Below are 22,955 nucleotides of genomic sequence, written 5' to 3'. Positions count from 1 at the left end.
GAAGAGAAGGCACTACTGACGGGGGTTTATACGGCATGTGCCAAACGCCGATGTTGGAAAAGGGGGTGCAGTTTTATACAAGACACGGCGCCTTTGTTTAAGCACCGAGGCGTATCCTGATGCTTTACATCATGTGAGTAAAAGTTTATTAATATAATTAAAATAATAAAACTAATAAAGAATAACAAACAGAAATGTAGTAATTAAGATTTAGACGATGGCCTTATTTATAGAACAGATAAATAATTCACCCATTAATATTCCAGCTGTGCTATTTTCATTTGATGATAACGATTCAGAATAACTTAAAAACGTCAAATTTTATAAACAGTCAAAACTGCAAAAAATATAAACCAATCGGACTTTGTTGCAAAACAGAGTTCTTCGAGCAGTAGTAAAAACTTTACAGAAACTAAGACTCTCGTGTGTATAAAATATAATCTTGATGTTATATATAAATATTCCATATAATTAAAACATAATACTGATATAAATGATGTCTTTATACAAACCTGAATAATATAAATATTGTCAGATATCACAAGACAATGTCAACCTAATCGTTTCCAAATTAGCAACTGCGACAAAAATTTCAGTGATCATTTTTAGAATGTTTTTTTTTTTGACTAATATAAAATGAATTAGGATGAATAAATAATTTAAATTTACCTTTGCAGGAAAATTTCCATCTATAATGCTGACTCCTGGCAAAGTTATAAACATAAAATACAATATAAATTCGGTCTCCAATTCAATCCAGACGGCTGTTTGATTCCGACCTGACGTAACACCTCAAATATCCGAGCAATCTCTAAACCACATGGACTTCGAGCAGAATTTTAACGCAGAGATAAATTTAATATATTCATCCTGATTTTGATAAAAAGAGAAGATCCAAAAAAATGTCATATGCATAGAATAGATCTGTTGCCATTGAAACCTTGGTAATATGATATTCTTAAATTTTTTGAAGTTCTGGTGGCATTGTCTAGTGTATATGAATCGTTACATGTTATTGTAAGTAAGTCATACATTGATGACTGAGTTATTTCTGGGTCTAATCCCAATCACAAGGAGATTTCGAACTTGTTTGTGTGTTAGTGTGTGTGACCATACATACAAAATAATCGGTGCGTCACTCAAATCAAAGGAAGACATCGACTTTAGGCAAATGCGATCACGGCGTCGGTAGAAATCTGTATACCACAAGCTATTGGCAACTTTATTCCAAATCATTCTAAACTTGCATGATGAATTTACATAATTAAAAAGTTTATGATTTGCATATTGTTAAAGTATCCGTAAAAAATGTGATAAATTTGATATGCCTATCTCAAATACATAAAAATACATTTATGTACTGTTTCTTCAGTATTTCCAAAAGCAATTGATATGTCCAACAAATTAACTTCAAACCATCAAAATCCATTTATTTGTTCTTCTAAAAATCATCAATAAATAAATAAATCTTACACACAGACATCTATTTTTATCATCTAAAAAATAACAATATAATCGTTTCAAGTCAATAAGCAAGTCGTTTCAAGCTTAAAAAATCACAGTTTCATGAAAAATAAATAATAAATGAATCGCGTTTCTGAATAAAAATAATAGCCTTTTCTTCAAAAATTTAAAAATGCTTTCTCAGATCTTCTTAAAATAGGAATCCAGATCAGTAAATACTTGATGCAAAAACAATAAAACACAAAATAGTAATAATACATACATACATATATATATTATCTATCAACCAACATTTTACAAACATCTTTAAGATTATTTTTGTGTGTACTATCAAAGTACACAGATATAAAAAAAATGTTTACTATTATTTTGTACTGTATCTTTTTCACATTTGTGGAATAATATAATTAAATCAATCACTGAAGACTTTGAAATTACTAATTGTTCTAAAAACATTAACGATAATAACAAATATGCATAGAGCAGGTAATTTAAATTGAAAAAAGTGATGAAATTTCTGCATCATTGATGCAACTTGGAAATATGAATTAAATATGCCAAATAAGATAATGATTATTGACATTTTAGAAAATTTATGGCATGTAATTACAGAACTTAATAGAACTTCTTTAGCCTACAAAGTACATATAATAAAGAAATACAAATGATTTTTCTTTCACCAATATGCACACTATATTTTCTAATCTTAACTAATTTTATGTCATATCTGAGATTAATAAATAAATTTAAACCTGAGGTGCATATTAAATCACATATTAATTAAGAGCATATATAAATTATTGCACTATGCATATTTGCTTTAGCAAATAATATTAAGAAAAAATCACTTTAAGTATCACTTGTGCTGTTGTACAATACTCAAATTGTACTAGTACGTATAATAAAATCTTTAGCTTATCTTCATATCAAATATAAAACTCTATGTATATATAATATTATTTACAAATTTTTACTATTTTCTTTGTTTTTTCTTTGTAATGTCTGGGTACTGGCAATGCTCTCTTCTGTGCTCTTCGTCAATTGCTCCACATTCAGTTTGGTCGATTCTTCCAAATTTTTATTTTTAACATTTAAGTCATCTTCGGACACCTGTTCAATTGAGATTTTTAAATGACAAAAATCCTTTCGGTGTAAGCAGAATGAGGTTAAAGCCAGTTCAATGAGCAGTGAATATGATATGATGATCTTTGAATTGTTACACAAACACCAGAGAACAGAAAACACTGTGCATCCACCAACAACATTAATAAATAAACAGTAACTATTAGGTTCTTTAAATAATATTTAAATTAAACTAACACTTTTTTCTCAACTGAAGATTTACTTAAATTTGATACACTAAGCTTCTAGCTTGAAAATAATAACAAATTCGCTTCTAATTGTGAGATATAGAGATATATTCGGACTGTCAGTAAGCAAGATTAATATAGAGTCAAGAAAATTATCCTTAAATGACTCTGCTATGAATAATGATTTGTGGTTGTAAGTGTTGAATATTTGTAGTTTTTAGTAATTGTTGTGTATATATTTTAAGTGTTGTAAATCAGTTTTAAAATCATTGATTTCTCATTTGTATCTTTAGTTTATCAACTGCACACTATACTCATTTAACTAAAATAAAATTAAAATATCAAATGGCATTCCACCATAATTTAAAAACTTGCAAGAGTAAGTTTTTCTTTTTCTTAAATTATGTATATTTAAAAATAGCATAAATAAATAAATATTAATTGTTACTAATATGGCACTACCATGCTATAAAACATGAGTAATAAGTGAATAATCATGCAAAAATATAAATCACTTACCTTAGCTTCATGTCCCGAGCTAGGAACTGTACTCTTCTGCTGTGATGATTCAAGATGCAAAGTTTCACTTGGTGGTACAAAACTTTTCTGTTGAGACTCTTGCTTTTCTTTCTTTTCTTCCAATTCAATAACTTCCTCCTTTTTCAAAAGCTGAACCAACTCATCTAATTGTTTTGTACTCATGATACCATCTTCTTTTTCCACAATGTCAATAACCTAAATAAATTAGAAATTTGGTATAAAATATATAAAGAAAGATATGGGCAAAATGGTATATATGGACAAAATTTGAGTAAGATTTAGTCGCGGACTGTTTAACGTGACGAAAATCATCACAACTCTGTCAGATGTTGGGCGTCATTGTCACAGTCTTGTGCAGTAATGAGTTCAAATGTGTTTCGCTTTTTGAAGTTTATTTTGGGAGAGTTTTCCTCATGTTGTTTGGGGACCTATTTATTGATATTCGTGATTATTTCAATTAAAATCAATGAACTTATGCATGTACTACTGATTTCGATCAAATTTATTGCAATAATTAGGTGTTTGACGGAATTTTAATTAATTGTTTATTTTTGTTTACTTTCGGACATAGTACTATTTCACAAAAATTACTGGTTAATTCGAGGCCAAGAAAAAAAATTGTAAACCTGTGAAAAGTAAGTAGCTTTTAACTTCTACTCCAACTACTTTTAAAATAGACCAAAGAATCCAGGTAAAAATAAGATTTAATTTTTTTGCAAAAATTCTTTTCCCGTTATGAGTTCGGTGAAGATTGATATGCTGATTATGATTTAAACCCTTACTCATGCATTATGTGCTGATATCTCAAAAAAGACCAAACAATTTATTTGTAAACTGCCTTTTAAAAATATGGACAAAATAGTTTTTGTATTTAGTTGCATTTCTCCTTAATAAGTATGTCATTAAAGTTCCTACTTAATTAAAATACATGTTACCGGTAGTCAATGAATCTAAACTGAGTAAAAACAATTGAGACTTATTATAATACCATTATATAAATAAATATCATTAAACAAACAAAGCTTCATAACATTTTGTCCTTTTTTCTCCTAATTTCTCAAATAATCATTCAAAGATATCTGTATCAATATAATTAATTACTATTTACCTTCAATACATCTTCAACTTTGATATGCCTATCTTTGTCAGTATCGATCCTGCCCAAAATGTTCTCAATTAATTTCAAGCGATTTTCGTCTGGCACATTTTTAACTTTCTTAATAGCGTCCATTAATTCGTCAATTAAAATCTCTCCTCTTTCTTTCCTTACATCTAATTCTAGAATAAGTAAAATTAAAATGTTGATTAAAATTTAAATCAAAAGTAATTGAATCAAATTTGTTAAGAAATCTATTGTTAATTTATTCATCTATTATTATTGTTATTTTTTTATTATATATTACCTTGAGTTTCAGTAGCGCTCCTAGGAGCTTCAAGTGGCAATGTTTTGGCTTTCTTCTCAGATTCTTTGCTTTCAATTTCTTGTACAACAGTATCCATTTTCGTTATCATCTTGTTAACCTTCTTCAACAATCTGTAAAATAATAATAATATAACAAATTGAAATCAATACTCATGTAATTTTTTTTTTCAATAAGTCCAATCTAAAATTAGGCAACACCAAGATTAAAAAACTGAAAAGTTGTTGATTAATGTATAATGAATATGAAACTATCTGTAAAATTCTAAAATTGGGCAATACCAAGATTAAAAAACTAGAAAGTTGTTAGTTAGTGTATAATGAATATGATTTTACCGTTGAGCTCCTTTAGTTTCTTTTATCTCATCCTTTGGTTTCTCAGCAGCAACTATGGCTTCTTTCAATTCTTCTACATCTTCTTGGTAATCAGCAATTTCTTCCTTAATGTCTTTAATAACTTCCTTTTCAATCACCAAATTATTTTTGTCTTTCGATAGTGTATCCAATGCATCTTCAACAACCTATGACATAAAAAGGATTATAATAAAAAAAATTATAAAATTTAAAATATAATGTATTTGTATTTGAATTTTCATGTTTCAAGACCTTCGGATTCCCTAGTAAACATTAAAATTATCACCTCAAGATCTTTCTTGGTGAATTCCACCTCATCAGCATTCTTATCCACTTCGGTTGCAACAGGTGTTTTAGGAGCACCCATAATCAGAACTTCTGGTGGTGCCAATGGTGATTCAACAGGTGATGTTGCCACCTTTGGTGTCTTTTCTGCATCTATTACAGGAGCTGTATCTATCAAAAGTTCCTGAGCTGAAGAGGCCTCAGCTGCTGCAGAACTGGCATTAAGAGCAAGTTCGGCTTGCTTGCGTTGTTCCTCTTCCTCACGTGCTTCTTGGCGCTCTTCGCGAATTTTGCGTTCTTCCTCTTTGATGACCTAAAAAATATAAGAATAATTACGTTTATCAATATAAAAAATAAATCTTAATATCTGTTAAGACAGACCAGCAAAAAACTATCTGAAAAGTTTTGAAATGGAGAAAATAAAAGTGGACAGATAAGATAACAAATAAAACAGTGCTGAGAAAAGTGGCATAAGAAAGAAGTATGCACAATCGTGGAAAGAAAAGAAAATTGAATTAGGCCAATATTGCAAAAACAGTGCCCACTGCACGACATTGTCGAAACTAAAATAGAAGGTCTGAAACGATTAGGAAGAAGAAAAAGAATTCAAATGATTGATGACTTATGCAAGAGAAGAACATACAGAAAATTAAAAGACAAAGCACAGAACTGGGAAGAATGGAAGCTTTAGAAAAGAAAATGCATACAAGTGTATAAAAGAAAAGGAATCTTTAATTTATGGTGCTCTCACACCATGGACCTGCCTTGAGGCAAAGAACCATATTATTATCTGTTTTATCTACTTACCTCAATTTTGGTCTTATTGTCAATCTTTCCTTCTCTTTCTCCAATAGCAGCCTTTGTCTGAGTTACAATAGTTTCAGGAAGAGCATTTATTGTTGCTTTAAGTTTATCAGACACTGGAACATTCTCGGGCAACATCAGCGCCCTTGACAAAAGCAATAATGATGGTGGAACCTATTAAATTAAATGAATAATAAAAATTGTTTGTATTATAGATTGTTTTTGTATATTACCTTTTCATTCAAGCTTAAATTAATCCAGTCTTCCAATTGCCTCCTCAACCTATGTTCAGGCATACCATAAGCTCGCATTCCACGAGCTCTGCAGGCCTGTTGCACCTCCGAATAAGTCATAGAAACTATGCCTTCTTTTTGAATCATTTTATCATCAGCAGCTAATGAACGTAGTTTCATTCGCAGTTGAAACCTTAAGAAATTTGTTGTTCCTGCAATAAGAGATAGCATTCAAATATTTGCATCTCTAAATTAAAATAATAGAGAACATAAGGTAATTACCTAAAGTACTGATTTCTAGTACCCTGCATAAAGCAACAAGTTGCGGCCTCGCCAGCGAGTCAAGAGTGATTTCATCTTCAAACAATTTTGAAAATTTCATGATTTCTTCGTTACTGGCTTGAGCACCAGACTGTCTCATTTTCGTAAACCAAATTGAAAACTCTTTAGCCAATTCTGATCTGTGATCTTTGTGTTGTAGAGTCATGTCGTCTAATGTTTCCGTCAGAAATTTAGCCATCTCTAGTTTTACCTAGAAAATCAACACTATAAATACAGACACATAACATGCAGTTACTGGTGTATTACCTTCAAACTTTGTTTCAATTTATCCTCTCTCTCTGTGGCAGTTTGGAAGGTCGATGGCAACATTCCTGGGAATAGTTTAATGGCAACTGGCAGCAGTAATTCCATAAAAGGCACAATAATGAACACAGAAAATGGCAGAAGTCTGAAAAGATCAGCAGTGGTTCTCACTAGCAATCTATGTTCCCTCCTGGTCAATTGGTTTCCATTCAGAACTCGCCATATTAATTTTCTGGATACATTTAAATCGATGAAAAGGAGTCGAAAACCATGGTAGTAATGTAGAAGTTCATGTATTATTTTCTGTTTCAGCGTTTTCTTCACAACTGTTATCTCGGCACTACCTGGTTCAATTTTGGTCGAAATTATTAACTAATTGAACAATAAAAATACTATATAATTATAAAGCTAAATCTAAAATGACCTGCAGGTTTGAGAGCCGTAACCGTGGAAACATTCTCCGCACTCTCCTGCTGACTCTTCAGTTTCTGATCATCTTTCAACTTCTGGACGGTGACTTCAACTTTCGACGATGGTTTTGTGACTCCTTCTTTCTCGCAAAGTCTGACACTGGGAGCATTAAAATTTCTCACCAGGACGACTGTCGGTGTCGCATCATGAAATGTGTTATTATGGCCTACACATAAAACTGGTAAATTGGCACCACGATAGAGGTCTATCCGATGGCTGTGGTAATATTTGTTTGTGCAGTTTTTGGTACGGGCTAAAGTCGAGACTACACGTTGTAGCTTCATTGTGCATCTATGAAAAAAAATGGGAGATAAGATATTGTGAAATAGAAAAAGAAAAACTAAATACTACATTCGAAAATAAACCAGTGTTTCCCAACCTTTAACGGTTCTAAAATTAATTTGCCCTAAACAAATTTATACCTTTGAAAATTGAATTGGACAGACTTCTCGTTGCGAAACACGAGACACAATATTACATCAACTATATAATAATTTTTAAAAAAGTTATCTAAGTCATATATAAATTAATTAAAAATTATAAAATATCAAATCGCCGAATGATTTGCATAATGCCTCTACTAATAAAAGATTCCGAGCTATATTAACAACAGCAGGAAGTTTCCTCTACAAAAAACTTGTTCATCTTTCCTAATTTTACGATCAAAACTCGATACCACTCCTAAAAGGCGTTGGAGCAGGAACTAAAAATATTTTAAACATCATAGACCGGTATATCATTCAAAATGTTGATGCAATCCTTCGAAACGATTTTTAAGGTCAGATCAGATATCCTTCAAAATGCGGGTACAAATCATAAAAGATTCTGGCGTTCAGCATCAGCCCTAACAATCAAAAATATTTCGAAAAAATGCTTAAATTTGAAAACCGAGACATCCTTAAAAACATTGGTACAAATCCTAGCAAGTTCTAACAACCAAAAATATTTTGCAACAATTTTTAAGGCCATGGACTAGAATGTTGCAGAAAATCATAATTTCAAAGCTATGTTTAAGGTCATAGGCCGGAATATCCTTCAAAATCTTGGTACAAATGCTAGAAGGTCGTGACTTTGAATACGGTCCTAATATAAAAAAACATACGGTAACAATATTTAAGAAGAACTATTAACGTACGCCAGCCAAACATGAAAATAACACAAAGATAGAAATCTAAAACGTTAATTGTGGTATATTGCCAATGTCAACCTGCACAAGGATCTATATGATATGATCAGATCATCCAAATCAGTACGCACAAAACAATAAGTCAAAAAAGGCATTTGGTTATTTTTATGCTCGTTGAACGTTTTCCTCCATTAACCAAATATATAGAAGTCAAAGAGCCAAACAAATGGAGAAAGTGATTCTTATTGGAGAATAATTCATAAATCCACGGAGTTCTCACTGCTCACATTCTCATTGGATGATAAAATCACACTAAAAAAAGCTTTTGGTTATTTTTGGGCTCATAGAACGTTTTCCTTCTTTAACCAAATTTAATTTAGTGAATAGATAAAAGTCATAGAAGCCAAATCAGACGAATAAAAAAGAAAGTGATTCTCATTAGAAATACCATCCCAAAGGAGATCAGCTCTTAGTCTAATAGGATAATGAAATTACAGGGAAAAAAGCTTTTGAATATTATTTATGTTCGCAGAATTTTTTCCTTTTTTAGCCAAATATAATTTAGTCAATAAATAGAAATACCAGGACCCACATCAGGCAAATATAGAAGAAAGTGATTGATGATTCAAAATGCTATTTTTGAATTTATAGTAAAATAATCTGATAAGATTTTGTCGCTAAGCCGTCGTATTATCACAATGCGTCATGTGGAACAAAACGTGCACAGGTCTTCTACAAGGCCAAATACTCATTGGCAGTTCAAATATGATAAATCAGTGATATGAACAGATCTCTATTCACTTGACACGACGACTAATCACAATCGACCCGTATAGAAAGGATTTCATCGAGAGCGAATGACGAACAGTTCGGGCGTAACGCAACTTCCGTTGCATTTTCACAGATTTGCTCCCTAGTCGCGCCTAAAGAAGTTTTACTTCAAAAATTAAATATTCAAATAGTATATATTTCGGCTCATTTTAGACAAATTTAAGAATAATCTTAATAAAATTTTTGAAGATTCCTGATGTCGTCCAGCATGTGTGGACTTCGTCATACACTCATGACCTCTCGGAAACGTTGAACCATTCACAAAATGATGCGAGAAGATACGATTATCACCGAGAAAAAAACAAATTCAAACGTGTCGGTACTTTAAAACAAAAATTGTTAATAATATTGAAAACACAAACAAACTATCACTTAAGATACAATAACCAAATGTTAATAAATATTCTTTCCTACCAAACTGTTCCACTTATAGATATTCCACACATAAACCAAAACTGGGTAATTTTCAAACACACCTATTATTAATATCACTAATTAAATTAATCTTTGAGCAAATATTATTTAAATTCTGCAACAAATATTTTGTATTGAAAGAAAACATTCCATAAATCAACTATTATCAATTCCTACATTTTTCAAGTATTTCGCTCGACCACTTACTAAAACAAACAAACAATAAGAATTCCAGTTCTAATTGCGAATGTCAAGTGTTTGCTAATTGCAAAAATTATCATATTTAAAATGTGCTAAACAAATTATATAGTTTTACACATTAGAAATGGAAATTAATTTAATTATACATAGCGACACCGTTATCGGAAATGGCCTAATATAAAAATTGCAAAAGATAATTTTAATAAAAATTAGATAAATAGACAAAATAAAAGATAAAAAGTTGCATTTTTAAATTTTCGAATGAAGAGTTTGTTTTTCCCAAATCATTATGAACATTGAAATTGGAACTACTATGTATGGGTCTCAGAAACAGAAAAAGTTTTTTGTGAATTTTGAATTTTTTAAACATTTTTGAAAACATTTGAATATTGAAAAAATGTCTTTTTTAAAAATACTGATATTTTCGAAAACTTAAAAAAAATATTGTTTTTTTATTTTTTTCTTAAATTTTGAAATTTCTTCGAAGTTTGTGATACCCATTCATATCGGTTAATCTAAATTACAAAATGGTTTTGGTTTTCGACCACCAAATGGCATCGAAATTTAAATTTTTTGCATTTCTTCACGTTTTGAAGATTTCTGAACATTTTGGCATTCCTCTGAAAAACTAGATGTGTGTGTTGTGTTGCGTGTGTGTGTGTGTGTATGTATGGATACAATTTTAGTTCACATTTTCGGGCGCACAGATCAACCGATTTGAATGGTTCAAAAAACATTCGATTCTTATTGATAGAGAGATGTGCTGATTAGTTTTTGGCAAAGGTAGGTACAACCGTTACGGAGATAAGGAGCAAAGAGTGCAGAAAATAGAAATCGAGGTTTTGAGAGAACGGAGTATCCGATTTGAATGATCCAAAAAACATTCAATTCGTAATGATGGGGAGATTTGGTGATTAGTATTTTGCAAATGCAGGTCCAACCATTTCAGAGATACAAGGCTATTTGGCAGTTTTTGAGAGAACTAAGCATCCGATTTTTTTCAACATTTTTGAAAACTGTAGAATCACACGAAAAAAGTAGAATCACATATCATAATACATATTTTTGTAAACAAATATTTTGTAATACATTTTTATAAAGTTGGAAATTATTAATTACAAATTAACACATTTCCACATTGGTGACCCCAACGTGAAACATTTGATTATTGAAAAAAAAATACCTTTTTTGAATATACTGAGATATTTTCCGAAAACGTAGAATTTTTTGAAAACTTTGAAATTTTATTATTTTTCTATTTTTTGAAAATTTTGAAATTTCTTCAAAGTTTTTGATTCATATCTGTTAATCCAAATTACAAAAATATTTGATTTTCGACTGGCATTTTTTTTAACTTTTTTCTGAAACTCCGAAACCGCTGGAGCTGCCTTTGCAAAAAACTTAATCAATACAAATCACATCACATCAATACAAATGGAATGTTATTTGAATCGTTCAAATCGGATGCACCGTTCTCTCATAAACTTAATTGCCATTTTCTGCACTCTTTGCTCCGTATCTCCTAAACGGCTGGACCAACTTTCGCCAAAAACTAATAATAAGAATCGTACACTTTTTGAATCATTCAAATCAGTTGATCCGTGCTACCGAAAACGCGAAAAAAAATTGTATCCACACATACACACAGATCCATTTTTTCTAAGGTTTGCCAAAATGTTCAGAAACCTCTAAAACGTGAAGATATGCAAAAATTTTCATTTTCGATTTTTGGACGATTACTATAACTTACCCTACAAGAAGTTAAATTTTAATTTAATTTAATTAACCGGTAACCGGTTTAAAACGTACCCGGAACTAAATTAGTAACGGTAAGATTTTTGCGCCAAAAATTTAAATTAATTTAATGACATATTTTTATTTCATCATATGAAATAAAACATACCAAAGTACATACATTTTACATACGAGTCCTTCGTGATATTAACATGCAGGATATAAAATTAATGCAAATATGATTTGTAACTTGTACATGCTTAAATAAATACATTTAAATTTAAAAAAACAAATGAATAAGATTTTCAGTAAATTAATTTTAAAAAAATTGAGTATTATATGTTTAACAAAGAAAATAAACGCGTCATTCCCAACGATTTTACGTTTCAGGTATTTTAACACTACCACATCATTCATCTATTCATCTGATGATATTAATAATGAGTTATTGACGTTATAAAATTACGTCACTCCTTACGTGGCTCGTATGATCATTTTATTTTTAATTTAAACAAAAATTAAAAATACTTACATGTGCAATCTTCACTACTATCCTTATTACATAAAAGATCCATTAACATTAATAAGGAACAATAATATTGTTATCAGAACACTCGAGAAATGCACTTTTAACATTCAGATTAAGGTTACTTGGTTTTAATTCACAGCATTTAGTATGTCAACTACTTTGGCATCGGTATTGTAAAATGTAATTAATTAATTAAGAGTCATTAAGAAAAATATGACATTTTTGTTAACTAAATTATGATTTTGCACATCGCTTGTGACATTTCGATATCATTGTCTTTCGACATTAATGGGTTGCCTGATGTCACTCACTTCAAGTCGCACATGGCAATGTTTGTTTTATATTAATGTTGGTTATTCTGAAGAATGACAAGTGGGTTGAGCTGTCAACTGTATGTCATCTGCCAATAAGTTTTGCCATTTTTAATTAATTTTTAATACTAGCTTTGATACATCAATGTTGCTTTAAACAATAAATTTTTTAGACATGGTTTGAAGTAGAATAAGGATAATATAAAATTTTCAGTAATCTGTAATACTATTTCGCAATGGACGGATATTCGTCGTTTCACAATGGTTCTGTTAAAGAACCAGACTACGATAAATTATCGAATACAATAGGATCAAATATTCAAAAAATATCTCAAAATGGTAAGCTTATATTGACTTAAAACTATGATAACATTTCTTTATATATTAAACATTTTATTGTCAGTGCTTTCTATGAAAAGAATGGTCAACCAGTTGGGTACATCACAGGACTCTCAAGATCTGCAACAACAATTGTAATACTTTAAGTTAATCTCAATCAAAATTACGAATTAGTTTTTCATGTTATTCATTTTTCAGGCATCAAATACAAAGCTATACTCAGCAATTGGTCAAAGACACGAATACATTATTTACAACATTAAAGAAAGCGAATTTTGGGCCTGAACAGAGACACTTAAAAATTCAAAGAGATCGCTTGGCTGATGAGTTTACAAATGCTTTAAATTCTTTACAGGTACAAAATTTAATAAAAATTATTTGTAAATCAAAATACTATGTTTATAACTTTTAATCATTGTTAGGCTACACATAGAGAAGCTGTTCAACGTGAAAGAAATTGTGTCAATGAAGTTCGAGCTGCAGCTAAACTAAATAACTTTAAGCCACCCCCAGCTTCTAATAAAGACCAACTCTTACCATTCCAATCAACCCATAGTCAACAGCAGATGCAGGCCCAAATTCAAGAAGAGATAGATTTGCAAGCTTTACAAACTCAAGAAGAAAATATAAGACAATTGGAACATGACATACGGGATGTTAATGAGATTTTCAAAAATTTGGGAGCTTTGGTACATGAACAAGGTGATATAATAGATAGCATAGAGGCGTCTGTAGAACGGACTCAAGTTTTTGTGGAGAATGGTACGCAACAGTTGAGACAAGCTAGCCAGTATAAGGTAAGTTAAAACAACATATAAAATATTGAACTAAATGCCAAACAAAACTATATAATTTTTTCTTTTTTAGACAAAGCTAAGAAAGAAGAAGCTAATATTACTTTTAATTGCGATTGTTGTTTTAGCCATTTTAATTGGCATAATTGTATATAGCACCAAATCATAATTTCTATTATGAACATACTCAAAAATATTTTATTTTATTATATTATGTTATATATTGAGATTTATTTGTAAAATATTAGTTTGCATAGTGCAATGTAATAATTAATTGCAATATGTATTAATGTGTATTAATGAAATATTATGTAATATTACTAATGCTACAAATTCAGCATTATGAATTGCGCAAGATTAATTAAAATTTATTATTAAAACTTTGCTTACTTTTAAATATTTCTTCACATGTTACATACTAAAAACTACTTATATACATATATTATTTATCGTCAGATGCTTTTTATAAAAAAGTAATTTGAATATGTTATATTTAATAATTTTTATATACACTGATTTGTTTATTAATTGTGAATTATTTATAAATCATGAATAATATTTATTTAAAATGTATATACATGTATACTCATTTTATTGTTTTTTTTTCTTTAATTTTATATTGATTCTTACAAGTTAAAACTAGATTTAATCTGGGCCTAATAATACATGAAACCCTAAGATGGGCAGAGCATATAAATAAAATAAAAATAATGAGAGTGGTATTAACGGGGGCTTTAAAAAGAATCCTTACAAGTTACACCCAAATTTAACCTGGGCATAATAATACATGAAAAGCTAAAATGGACAGAACAAATAAATAAAAAAATAAAAAGATAGTGGTATTAACTGAAGCTTTAAAAAGAAGAAAGAAAGGAAAAAATAAGATACTAATCCTTAAAGCTCATATAAAGCCCATATATATGGAATATCAACATGGATTCAAACAACTAAGCTAACGTAGAAATAATAATTAATAAAGCTAGAAAAATAGCATGTAATCTTCCACATTTAACACCCACCAAATACTTACATAATGAAACAAATAATCATTCATTCAATAATATAACTAAAAAATAGGAAAATGCAAATTCATACTTAAAGTTAAATATAACAGAACAAAAATGAGTACAGTAATAGACCCAAATGAACATTACGCAAAACAATAAGAAAATTTTCACATTGAACGCAATAGAAAAAACAGAATGAAAGAAAATTGTTACATACAGTATGGTATATGGAGCGCTACTAAATATAATGAACTTCTGACTGAATGCAGGGATAAATAATTTTATTAATTTAATATAGAATGAAATGGATATTTACATATATGTATGTATAATTTTTTTTCATAATTTCTTATATCAGAGATGTGAATAATAATACTATTATGTTAATTATAAACAAAAAAATTCATTTGTTTCAGCCATTCAAATTTATTGAATGTCATATTGGTGGTAAAATTTAAAGTTGTGGTAAAAAAATTAAAAGAGCCATCCATAGATAAATAAAAAATTTAAAATTGCCACCAAATATATTTGCGCCGCGTTCATCTGCTTTTGTTGGTACCACTAAAAAAATACATAGTACGTGTCCTACTTCATACCGCTTGTGTCATCTGTTCACCCAAATAAAAATAAAGTAAGAAATGTTGAATATGTTTCAGGAATAATCTTTTGATCTTGAATGTGATTGTTCAATATAATTGTGTGCAATGTCTTCCCGTGTTTTGCGTAAATTACAAGGCGATAAAGATTTGCCAGAAGATATTGTGTCAGATCCTGATCTTGATGTTCCTTACAGTAGTGGTGGTGCTAGACGAAAACAATTAAATATCAATCGATATGATCTGGTAAATAATAAGCATTGATTTAGATTTAATTCGATGTTTAAGTACTCTTAATAAAATATTTCGTAATAAATTAATTGGTGCGTTTCATGTCATTCATCATTTATGTTTGTGTTTAGATGTGGATATGCACAGCTGCTATTGCACAATAATATACATATTAAAAGTAAATAACAAATTCAAATTAAATATTCAATCGATTTCTTCAATTAATAATTATACTGAAACAATCTCAGAAATACATTCTATATAATTTATAATTTCAACACTCAATAGCCATGCAAATTTGGAGCAATAATTTTATTGATCACAAATCAAAAACATAAATTTTATGTTTAAAATAAATATACTTATATTATCAATTCTATTAAGTTAAGTCAAGAGTCTCATTCTGAAAGTGAAGTGAAGGAAGATGATAATGAAACCGAGCACGCTTCTGCTGCAGGAAGTCGTATCCAAAATAATGAACAAGTTAAAAGGAAGAAGAAGAAGCGTAAGAAGAAAAGTGGAAAAAACTTATGCCATAGGAGCAGTGAAGATAATTGTGAGGTCAATACAAATATTTTTCCTTTTTTGTTGTCTTCACAATAATAAAACATATACTAATCAATATTTCTGACTTTAGATTGTTGGTGAGTTTGATAACGAATTCGGAGCAGTGGAATCAAAAGAATCGGTTGATTCAACGCATGTAACTGAATTTAATCCTGTTAAAACTTTGTTAATTGTGCAACATCGCCATTTAAATCCAAATACAGAGATGAAAAGGATGTTTGGTTCGAGAGTCATACAAGCAGATCAAAGGTATACTTTAAAATTATAGAACTGACATTTATTGAAAATAAAATTATTATTAATTATTATTATTCTAAAAATTCATTTATAAATTATTGAGGATTATTTATCAAATGATTTTTAAAAGTATTCTTAGTTTCCCACTTACATCCATCGGGTTCTACTAGCTTGTTATAGATCTTGGCACCTAATATAGTTCTTAGCTATGATCTAAGTTTTATTATTGGATATATCGCAGCATATATCTTAAAATTATATATATACCAGCTGGCCCAACAAATTTTCACCATGGAAAATATTTCTAGAAAATTACTTTTCTAGAAAATTACTTTGTGAAAATGTGAAAAGTTAGAGTTGTCTGTGTTTTGAGCACTGCATTATTAATAAATGAAATAAAAAAAGGTTCAAATTCGAAATATAAATTTTAGAGATGGACAACTCTTCACAAAAGTATTTGTTTTTTTAGAAAAATTTCAGTTTTGCCAAACTTTCGGAAGACTTGATAGAAAAAAACTGAGATTTTTTTTGTAATTAATTAGTTATCTACTAGTATGAAAAATTATTGAATTACTAACATGGCTATTTCAAAATAGGGGTTACTAGTAGGAGTGTGAATTTAGGGTTGTATGTATTTTGCAAATATACATTAAAAAATACTTAAAAATTAAAATGAAAAATATTGGGTCAAAAAGAATGCGTTACTGGTGGATAACCCTTAATAAAAGAGTTTTTTCATGTTGAATGCAAGCTTTTCCAAAAGCTGAAATAAAACTCAGTGAAAAACATTCATAGACAAAAAGCAGGTTGAAAAATGATTGGCTTACTAAAATAGTTATTCCGAAACAAGGGTTTGTAGTAGAATGGTGAAAATTTAGGGCTATATGTGATTTTTAATTAAAATTAAATAAAAGAAAGTCACTTAGGGGTGTGAACAATAGATGTTATCCAATTCTCAGTCTTGATGAATGTGTATATAAAATTTCATAAAAATCAGTCACACTATTTTGGAGGAGTATAATCACTAACACAATGACATGAGTTATATATAGTATTCAAGTATACAAATATAAAAGCCATTATTGAATTATTATTTAATATTATAGTAAACGTCGAGGACGAGGAAGTAGGCCGGTATTGAAATCAACTTGGATAGTATCATCAAAAGATTCATGGCCTCCAGCAATGGGTAAATCAATTTATACAAAAAAAATTTTTTTATTTCAGTATGATGCAATTATTAATTTTCCATATTAGGCAAATCTGGCTTAGGAATGGATTTAGTTAAAAACTCTGGTGGGATACATACTTTTTGTTTCACTCATGGACCAAGTTATCAACAAACCCAAAAGAAATTCTTAGAAGCAGTTGAAAGTTTAAATCCTGAAAATATTGTCAATATCATCAACCAGCAGCCATATCATGTTGATGCTCTACTACAATTGTCTGATTTATGTAAGTTTAGATATTAAGATATTCATAACAAATAATTTTCTATGATCTGCATGTTAATCTATTATTATTTATTATTTTAATATTTTTGTATGTTGTATTGCAGGTAAAATGAGTGAGGATTTAGCTGTTGCTTCTGAATTGATAGAAAGGGCATTATATGGATTAGAAATGGCTTTTCATCCATTATTCAATTTAGCCCAAGGAACTTGCAGACTTGATTACAAAAGACAAGAAAATCGTGCCTTATTTATTGCATTGTTTAAACATGCACAATTCTTAGAAGGGAGAGCATGTCCCAGAACTGCTTTAGAAATTTCTAAGCTCATATTAGGCAATAATAATAAAATTGATGAAATATTAAATGTTTTTGTAGCCTAAATTTATATAGATTAATTTTGCTTGTAGCTCTTGATCCTGATTCAGATCCTTTGGCAATGATTCTTATTATGGATTATTATGCCATTAGAGCTCGTGAATATTCATGGCTTGTAGAGTTGTTTGATCAATGGGATTATGAAAAAAATTTTACCCTACTGCCTAATATGTCTTACTCAGTAGCTCAAGCCTTATTTTATTTAAATAGAGGTAAAAATCATGTTGATTTTCAAACATATGATAGTAAACATGTAAGAATGCTTTTAAGCAGCTGTATATTTTTAGATGGTGATTTAAGCAGGGCTAATGAAATGCTTCAGATGGCATTATTGATGTTTCCTGGTGTTCTAAAACCTTTATTAGATAAAATTGGTGTTAAAGTTGATTCTAGGGTTGAAAACCATAATTTTTTTGGCTCTCAGTCACAAACCAGGTAATTAATATAAGAATTCAACATTATTCGAAACTAGTTTTCTTTAAATTCAATTTTATTTTGCTTCTTTCAGTCAATCCCCATCACTGAATCAACTATGCAAGTTGTTTGTAAGCAGAAATCATTGCATGTGGAAGGATCCAATATTACTTCCGTGGCTGGAAAGCAATGTTCAAGAGGTGTTGAATATTGTAGACAACGCGTTGCCTGTAGTTGAAGAATGTGCTGAAAAACGTGCACATAGGTAAAAAATTTAAATCGTGAAAAAATTTGTAATGTTTGATTTTTGTGAATTTTAGCTGTATGTATGCAATGTAACTTTTAGCCGAGTCAACGAATGTTCTTTGCAGAAAGTCTTTACATACAGTTTCAATTATGCTTTTTTTTTTAAATTGAAACTTTCATATCAGGAAAAAAATTTGAGTACTATTCAAAAAAAAAAATCTTATTTTTGGCTATTCTATTATAGGCTATTTTCAATTAGAAACATATTTTTGATCTAGATTTTCTAGTGAAAATTGACATCACCACTGCATATAATATCAGGTTATCCAGGGCTTGAACTCCCAACACTGCCCACACAAAGCAGCGCATGATATATATACATATATTTATTATTTATTATATATATATATATATATATATATATATATATATTTATATTTGAAGTATTTTTGCAGCCCAAGCATCGAATTAAAAAAAAAGATTAAAATAGAAAAAAAAATGTTTTGACACTTAATATGTGTCAACATTCAGCAATTTAAAAACATAAATAACAATAGCTGAATGTAAATGTAAAAATATAAAAAAGGAGAAAATTATATACATACCAAACCAGGAAAAACACAAAAAAATTATAAAATTGATTAAACATTAAACTTGTGCAAAATAAAATCATAACTGATATAATTAATAAAAGAAAAATTAAAGAAGTACATGTTGCCTTCCTATATTGTGTGATGTTCGATCGCTGTGCATTGTAACACAACTGAATTCAAAGTTACGCGGCACGTGCGGTAGAGTGAGTGAATGCGGGGTGTAAGAAACAAAAGTGGAATGAGAAACAGAGAAGGGGTATAACGAACGAAAGATTCTAACACTGTAAAGAATTACTTTTCATAAAATTTATGACTTTGTAACTGTCATGTAAAACATGAGAGGAATTTCGTTTGTTGACATACATATATATATATATATATATATATATATATACACCTAAGTCTGTTTTTACACGGTCTTTTTGTACACGGTTTCGATATAACACGGTTTGAAAATTGAATATTTTTAATTTTTTTACACGAATTTATTCCATTTAGCACGATTTAAAATTTTATGTACTTAAATTTTTTTTATCAAATTTAATTGTGCGAAGTATGTTCATATCACAAAAAAGTATTTATGAAGGAAAAAAGTCTGAAACCATCGATAGTATCGATAGTTTGCGAACACTAGCTTAAAGATTTAGGTGAATTCCCCTTTAGCGCGTACAAACAATTTTTACTGGTCAAAGCAAATGTGAATAGCACTAATTTAGGGAAATCTTAAAAATTGAATAACCTATTCTTTTCGTTCACAACATACTTTTTTAGTTCCCGAACTTGCCATATATAATTTATATTACTTTTAAGATTAGAGTGCATATCTTTTTTATCATTAATTACTATGCTTGTGAAAATAAGCATTATATATTTGATTTAATAAAATAAACATGAATTCTTGTTCTTAAAAATTCTTGTTTTTCACTAATTTTAATAGGTTTTAGAGATTAGGAACAAATCACCCATTTTTGTATAAGATCAATGTCTTTTTTACACGTTTTTTTTTTTTTACACGGCTTCTTCTGGAACCAATCTACCGTGTAAAAACAGACTTAGGTGTATTTATTTATTTATTTATTTATTTATTTATTTATTTATTTAAGGTACCCATCTCCTACACCAAGAAATATATTACGCCATGTAGTGTTATCGGATTTTAAAGATGTTCCAACAAATATAGCAGAGGGTATAAATCCAGGACCAATGCTTAGTTTTGATCCGTTGCCACCATTAGACTCAATAAATTTGTATTCTAGGTAACCAGATGGTAGTAAATTTTTTAAAGCGCAAATGAATTATTTGAATGATTATATAACATATTTATTTTAATTGAAGGCCAAGACCGACTCATCCCTCTGCTGAAACTGTTAGTACAATGTCCTATTTCTTCCAATCACTTTTACCAAATTTTAATGTACCAAATTTCAACCCCAATCAGCCCAACAATAATTTAGCTAATCGACAATTGGATATTGCTATAAATAATGAAGGTAAAATACATTTTATAATTTTATTTATAACTACTTTAAGTTTGTGTGAATGTGAATTTTATATGTGGCAGATTTGGCAGATAATGAAGCCAATGGTGAAGAAGCAGCTGGTGGCGACAATGCTGCTCTTAGGCAAAGTTTGGCTGCATTATTAGACTCGATGCGTGATTTGCTTCTTAATCTTCGTTTCCCAGAAGCAAGAAATGATGCTGATGGTGATGTTGATGAAGACGACGACGACGACGATGATGATGATGCAGAAAATTTGGATGATGATAATGCAGATGTTGCTTTGTGATGAGATTTCTAAGTCGAGCGTGATATAAGTTATGTGAGTGAACATAAATTGCACTTTAGTGTATTATATTCTCGACCATTGTTCTAAATGTTCAAAGAATAATTCTATGCAATAAGCTTCAATTATGTACTATAAAAAAAAATTTGCTGCCTCTTTGAATTGTGACTGGTCTTAATATTTTATCTATAGTCAATTTTTAGCACAAATATGAAATGATATCAAGTATAGCTTTTGTTTTGATGTTGTAAATTAGCAAATCTAGTGCTAACTAGTAGAACCAGGTCTAAAGACCATTTTTTCATCAATTCAAATTTTTAATATTTGAACATCATTAATATATTATGAAAATAATTTAAACTTTTTATACAATTTGCATATGATGATATAAATATTATATTCGGTTTTATTTAGTTATCATTAACTACAAATGGTTATTTGGAGTATATTAGTTATTCCAACTATGTTGATTCAAGCAATTTCTAACAAATCCACATTTGAGTAACTCAGAAGTATGATCTATATTTATGAATATATATATATATATATATATATATATATATATATATATAAGACTTAAATTTTTTTGTTCGACATTGAGACATATTCTTGAATGTTAACTTGCAGCCAATCGTCGAAATAGAAAAAACAAATATATAATGAACTGGTGTATCATCATTCAGCAATTTTTTAATATAAATAAACCCCCATTGCCTTAATAAACGAAATTATGCTCTTTTGGTACATGATTCCTATCGTAATATTATTATTTTTAACTTCCCGTAAGGTAGTAAGAGTAATGGGCCGAAAATCCAAAATGAAATTTTTTGCATTTCTCCACGTTTCGAAGGTTTCTGAACATTTTGGCATAAATCAGAATCAGTCAGAAAAAAATGGATGCTGTGTGTGTCCGCTTTGTTTCATTCACGTTGTCAACCGATTTGAATGGTTAAAAAAATATTCGATTCCTATTGATAGGGAGATGTGCTGATTAGTTTTTGGCAAAGGCAGGTCCAGCCGTTACGAAGATAAAGAACGGAGCATCCGATTTGAATGATCTAAACAACAATTAATTAGTAATGATTGTGGGAAGTGGTTATTAGTTTTTGGCAAATTTCGAAGATACAGAGCTAAAAGTACAAAAATGGCGGTTTTCAAGAAAAATGAGCATCCGATTTCAATTATTCAAAAAACTTTATGCTTGTGTTGACGAAACAATTGCTTTTGGAAAAAAAATATTTCAATTTCTTTTTTCTTTTTTTCAAATTTCAAAATAATTCAGATTTCAATTTTAATTCTGGCTAAAGTTTTAAAGCTCATTCATATACCTTAAATAAATAATTTAGACTATGTGATTCAGTTTATACAATTCTTATAAATATTAGACAATGTTACAGTATTTATAATAATCTATTTACATACACCACTAGTTTTCTCTAATTGTTGTCCTCACTGTTTAACTATCCTTGGAACCTACTCCTGCATCAACTTTTCGTGAACCCTCGGCTTCTATCGGGTGCGCTCGGCTCGCTATACGTTGTAATTACAATACCTAACTCTTTGGTTCAATTTTAGAACAATTTTTTTTTACTTTATTATATGTATGTTTTATTTTTCAATATTGTTAGTTTAATTATTTGTGAGTGTTTTTTCTGGTGTGGTATGTATTCATTTTTTACTTGTTTAATTTATTTTAATCTATAATA

General features: G+C 29.4%; 4 protein-coding genes across 6 annotated transcripts in view; 3 read left to right on the top strand and 1 right to left on the bottom strand.

Annotated features, from left to right (window-relative positions):
• LOC113374618 (metallophosphoesterase domain-containing protein 1-like) overlaps positions 1–948 on the top strand; it is a 3,101-nt gene extending 2,153 nt beyond the window's left edge. Inside the window, exon 5 of the mRNA XM_026614595.1 lies at positions 927–948. Coding sequence (XP_026470380.1) covers positions 927–948 — 22 coding nt within the window. The remainder of the gene's footprint in view (positions 1–926) is intronic.
• Positions 949–2,424: 1,476 nt separating this feature from the next.
• Positions 2,425–12,447, bottom strand: LOC113377976 (mitochondrial proton/calcium exchanger protein-like). The gene is made up of 12 exons (XM_026618451.1): positions 12,305–12,447; positions 7,420–7,757; positions 6,999–7,339; positions 6,693–6,942; positions 6,411–6,622; positions 6,181–6,351; positions 5,375–5,686; positions 5,071–5,255; positions 4,718–4,848; positions 4,423–4,592; positions 3,294–3,509; positions 2,425–2,574 (listed from the first exon to the last, which is right to left on the bottom strand). Exons 2-12 carry the CDS (start codon positions 7,748–7,750, stop codon positions 2,425–2,427), a joined length of 2,469 nt encoding a protein of 822 aa, XP_026474236.1. The 5' UTR covers positions 7,751–7,757; positions 12,305–12,447.
• Positions 12,448–12,703: 256 nt separating this feature from the next.
• On the top strand, positions 12,704–13,914 carry LOC113377626 (syntaxin-7-like). Its single transcript, XM_026617999.1, has 5 exons — positions 12,704–12,951; positions 13,016–13,085; positions 13,150–13,306; positions 13,374–13,748; positions 13,819–13,914. Exons 1-5 carry the CDS (start codon positions 12,849–12,851, stop codon positions 13,912–13,914), a joined length of 801 nt encoding a protein of 266 aa, XP_026473784.1. The 5' UTR covers positions 12,704–12,848.
• Positions 13,915–15,373: 1,459 nt separating this feature from the next.
• On the top strand, positions 15,374–21,470 carry LOC113377316 (transcription factor 25). Of its 3 annotated transcripts, none has more exons than XM_026617587.1 (12): positions 15,374–15,594; positions 15,964–16,140; positions 16,217–16,395; positions 17,490–17,572; positions 17,641–17,838; positions 17,942–18,169; positions 18,244–18,423; positions 18,499–18,646; positions 18,720–18,890; positions 20,568–20,720; positions 20,806–20,954; positions 21,056–21,470. In XM_026617587.1, exons 1-12 carry the CDS (start codon positions 15,457–15,459, stop codon positions 21,250–21,252), a joined length of 2,001 nt encoding a protein of 666 aa, XP_026473372.1. In that variant the 5' UTR covers positions 15,374–15,456; the 3' UTR covers positions 21,253–21,470. The 3 variants fall into 3 exon arrangements, with proteins under 3 accessions (XP_026473372.1, XP_026473371.1, XP_026473373.1); XM_026617586.1 differs by having other exon boundaries at positions 20,800–20,954; positions 21,026–21,467; XM_026617588.1 differs by lacking the exon at positions 21,056–21,470 and having other exon boundaries at positions 20,568–20,731; positions 20,800–20,925.
• Positions 21,471–22,955: the final 1,485 nt, after the last annotated feature.

This window comes from Ctenocephalides felis, unplaced genomic scaffold, assembly GCF_003426905.1.
Source record: "Ctenocephalides felis isolate EL2017-DRISC unplaced genomic scaffold, ASM342690v1 CF-g0.4_SCAFFOLD_01886, whole genome shotgun sequence".
NCBI classification, from domain to species: domain Eukaryota; kingdom Metazoa; phylum Arthropoda; class Insecta; order Siphonaptera; family Pulicidae; genus Ctenocephalides; species Ctenocephalides felis.
This window is presented reverse-complemented; position numbering and strand designations above follow the sequence as displayed.

Excerpts from the sequence above, each read along its gene's own strand:
- LOC113377316 (XM_026617586.1), top strand. The coding sequence starts at position 15,457 with ATGTCTTCCCGTGTTTTGCGTAAATTACAAGGCGATAAAGATTTGCCA. Across the intron at positions 17,573-17,640 it reads TTCATGGCCTCCAGCAATGG|GCAAATCTGGCTTAGGAATG; the intron begins GTAAATCAATTT and ends TTTCCATATTAG. Across the intron at positions 17,839-17,941 it reads ACTACAATTGTCTGATTTAT|GTAAAATGAGTGAGGATTTA; the intron begins GTAAGTTTAGAT and ends GTTGTATTGCAG.
- LOC113377626 (XM_026617999.1), top strand. The coding sequence starts at position 12,849 with ATGGACGGATATTCGTCGTTTCACAATGGTTCTGTTAAAGAACCAGAC. Across the intron at positions 12,952-13,015 it reads TCAAAAAATATCTCAAAATG|TGCTTTCTATGAAAAGAATG; the intron begins GTAAGCTTATAT and ends TTTTATTGTCAG. Across the intron at positions 13,307-13,373 it reads ATGCTTTAAATTCTTTACAG|GCTACACATAGAGAAGCTGT; the intron begins GTACAAAATTTA and ends AATCATTGTTAG.
- LOC113377976 (XM_026618451.1), bottom strand. The coding sequence starts at position 7,750 with ATGAAGCTACAACGTGTAGTCTCGACTTTAGCCCGTACCAAAAACTGC. Across the intron at positions 3,510-4,422 it reads AAGTTGAAGATGTATTGAAG|GTTATTGACATTGTGGAAAA; the intron begins GTAAATAGTAAT and ends TAATTTATTTAG. Across the intron at positions 2,575-3,293 it reads GCTCGGGACATGAAGCTAAG|GTGTCCGAAGATGACTTAAA; the intron begins GTAAGTGATTTA and ends TCAATTGAACAG.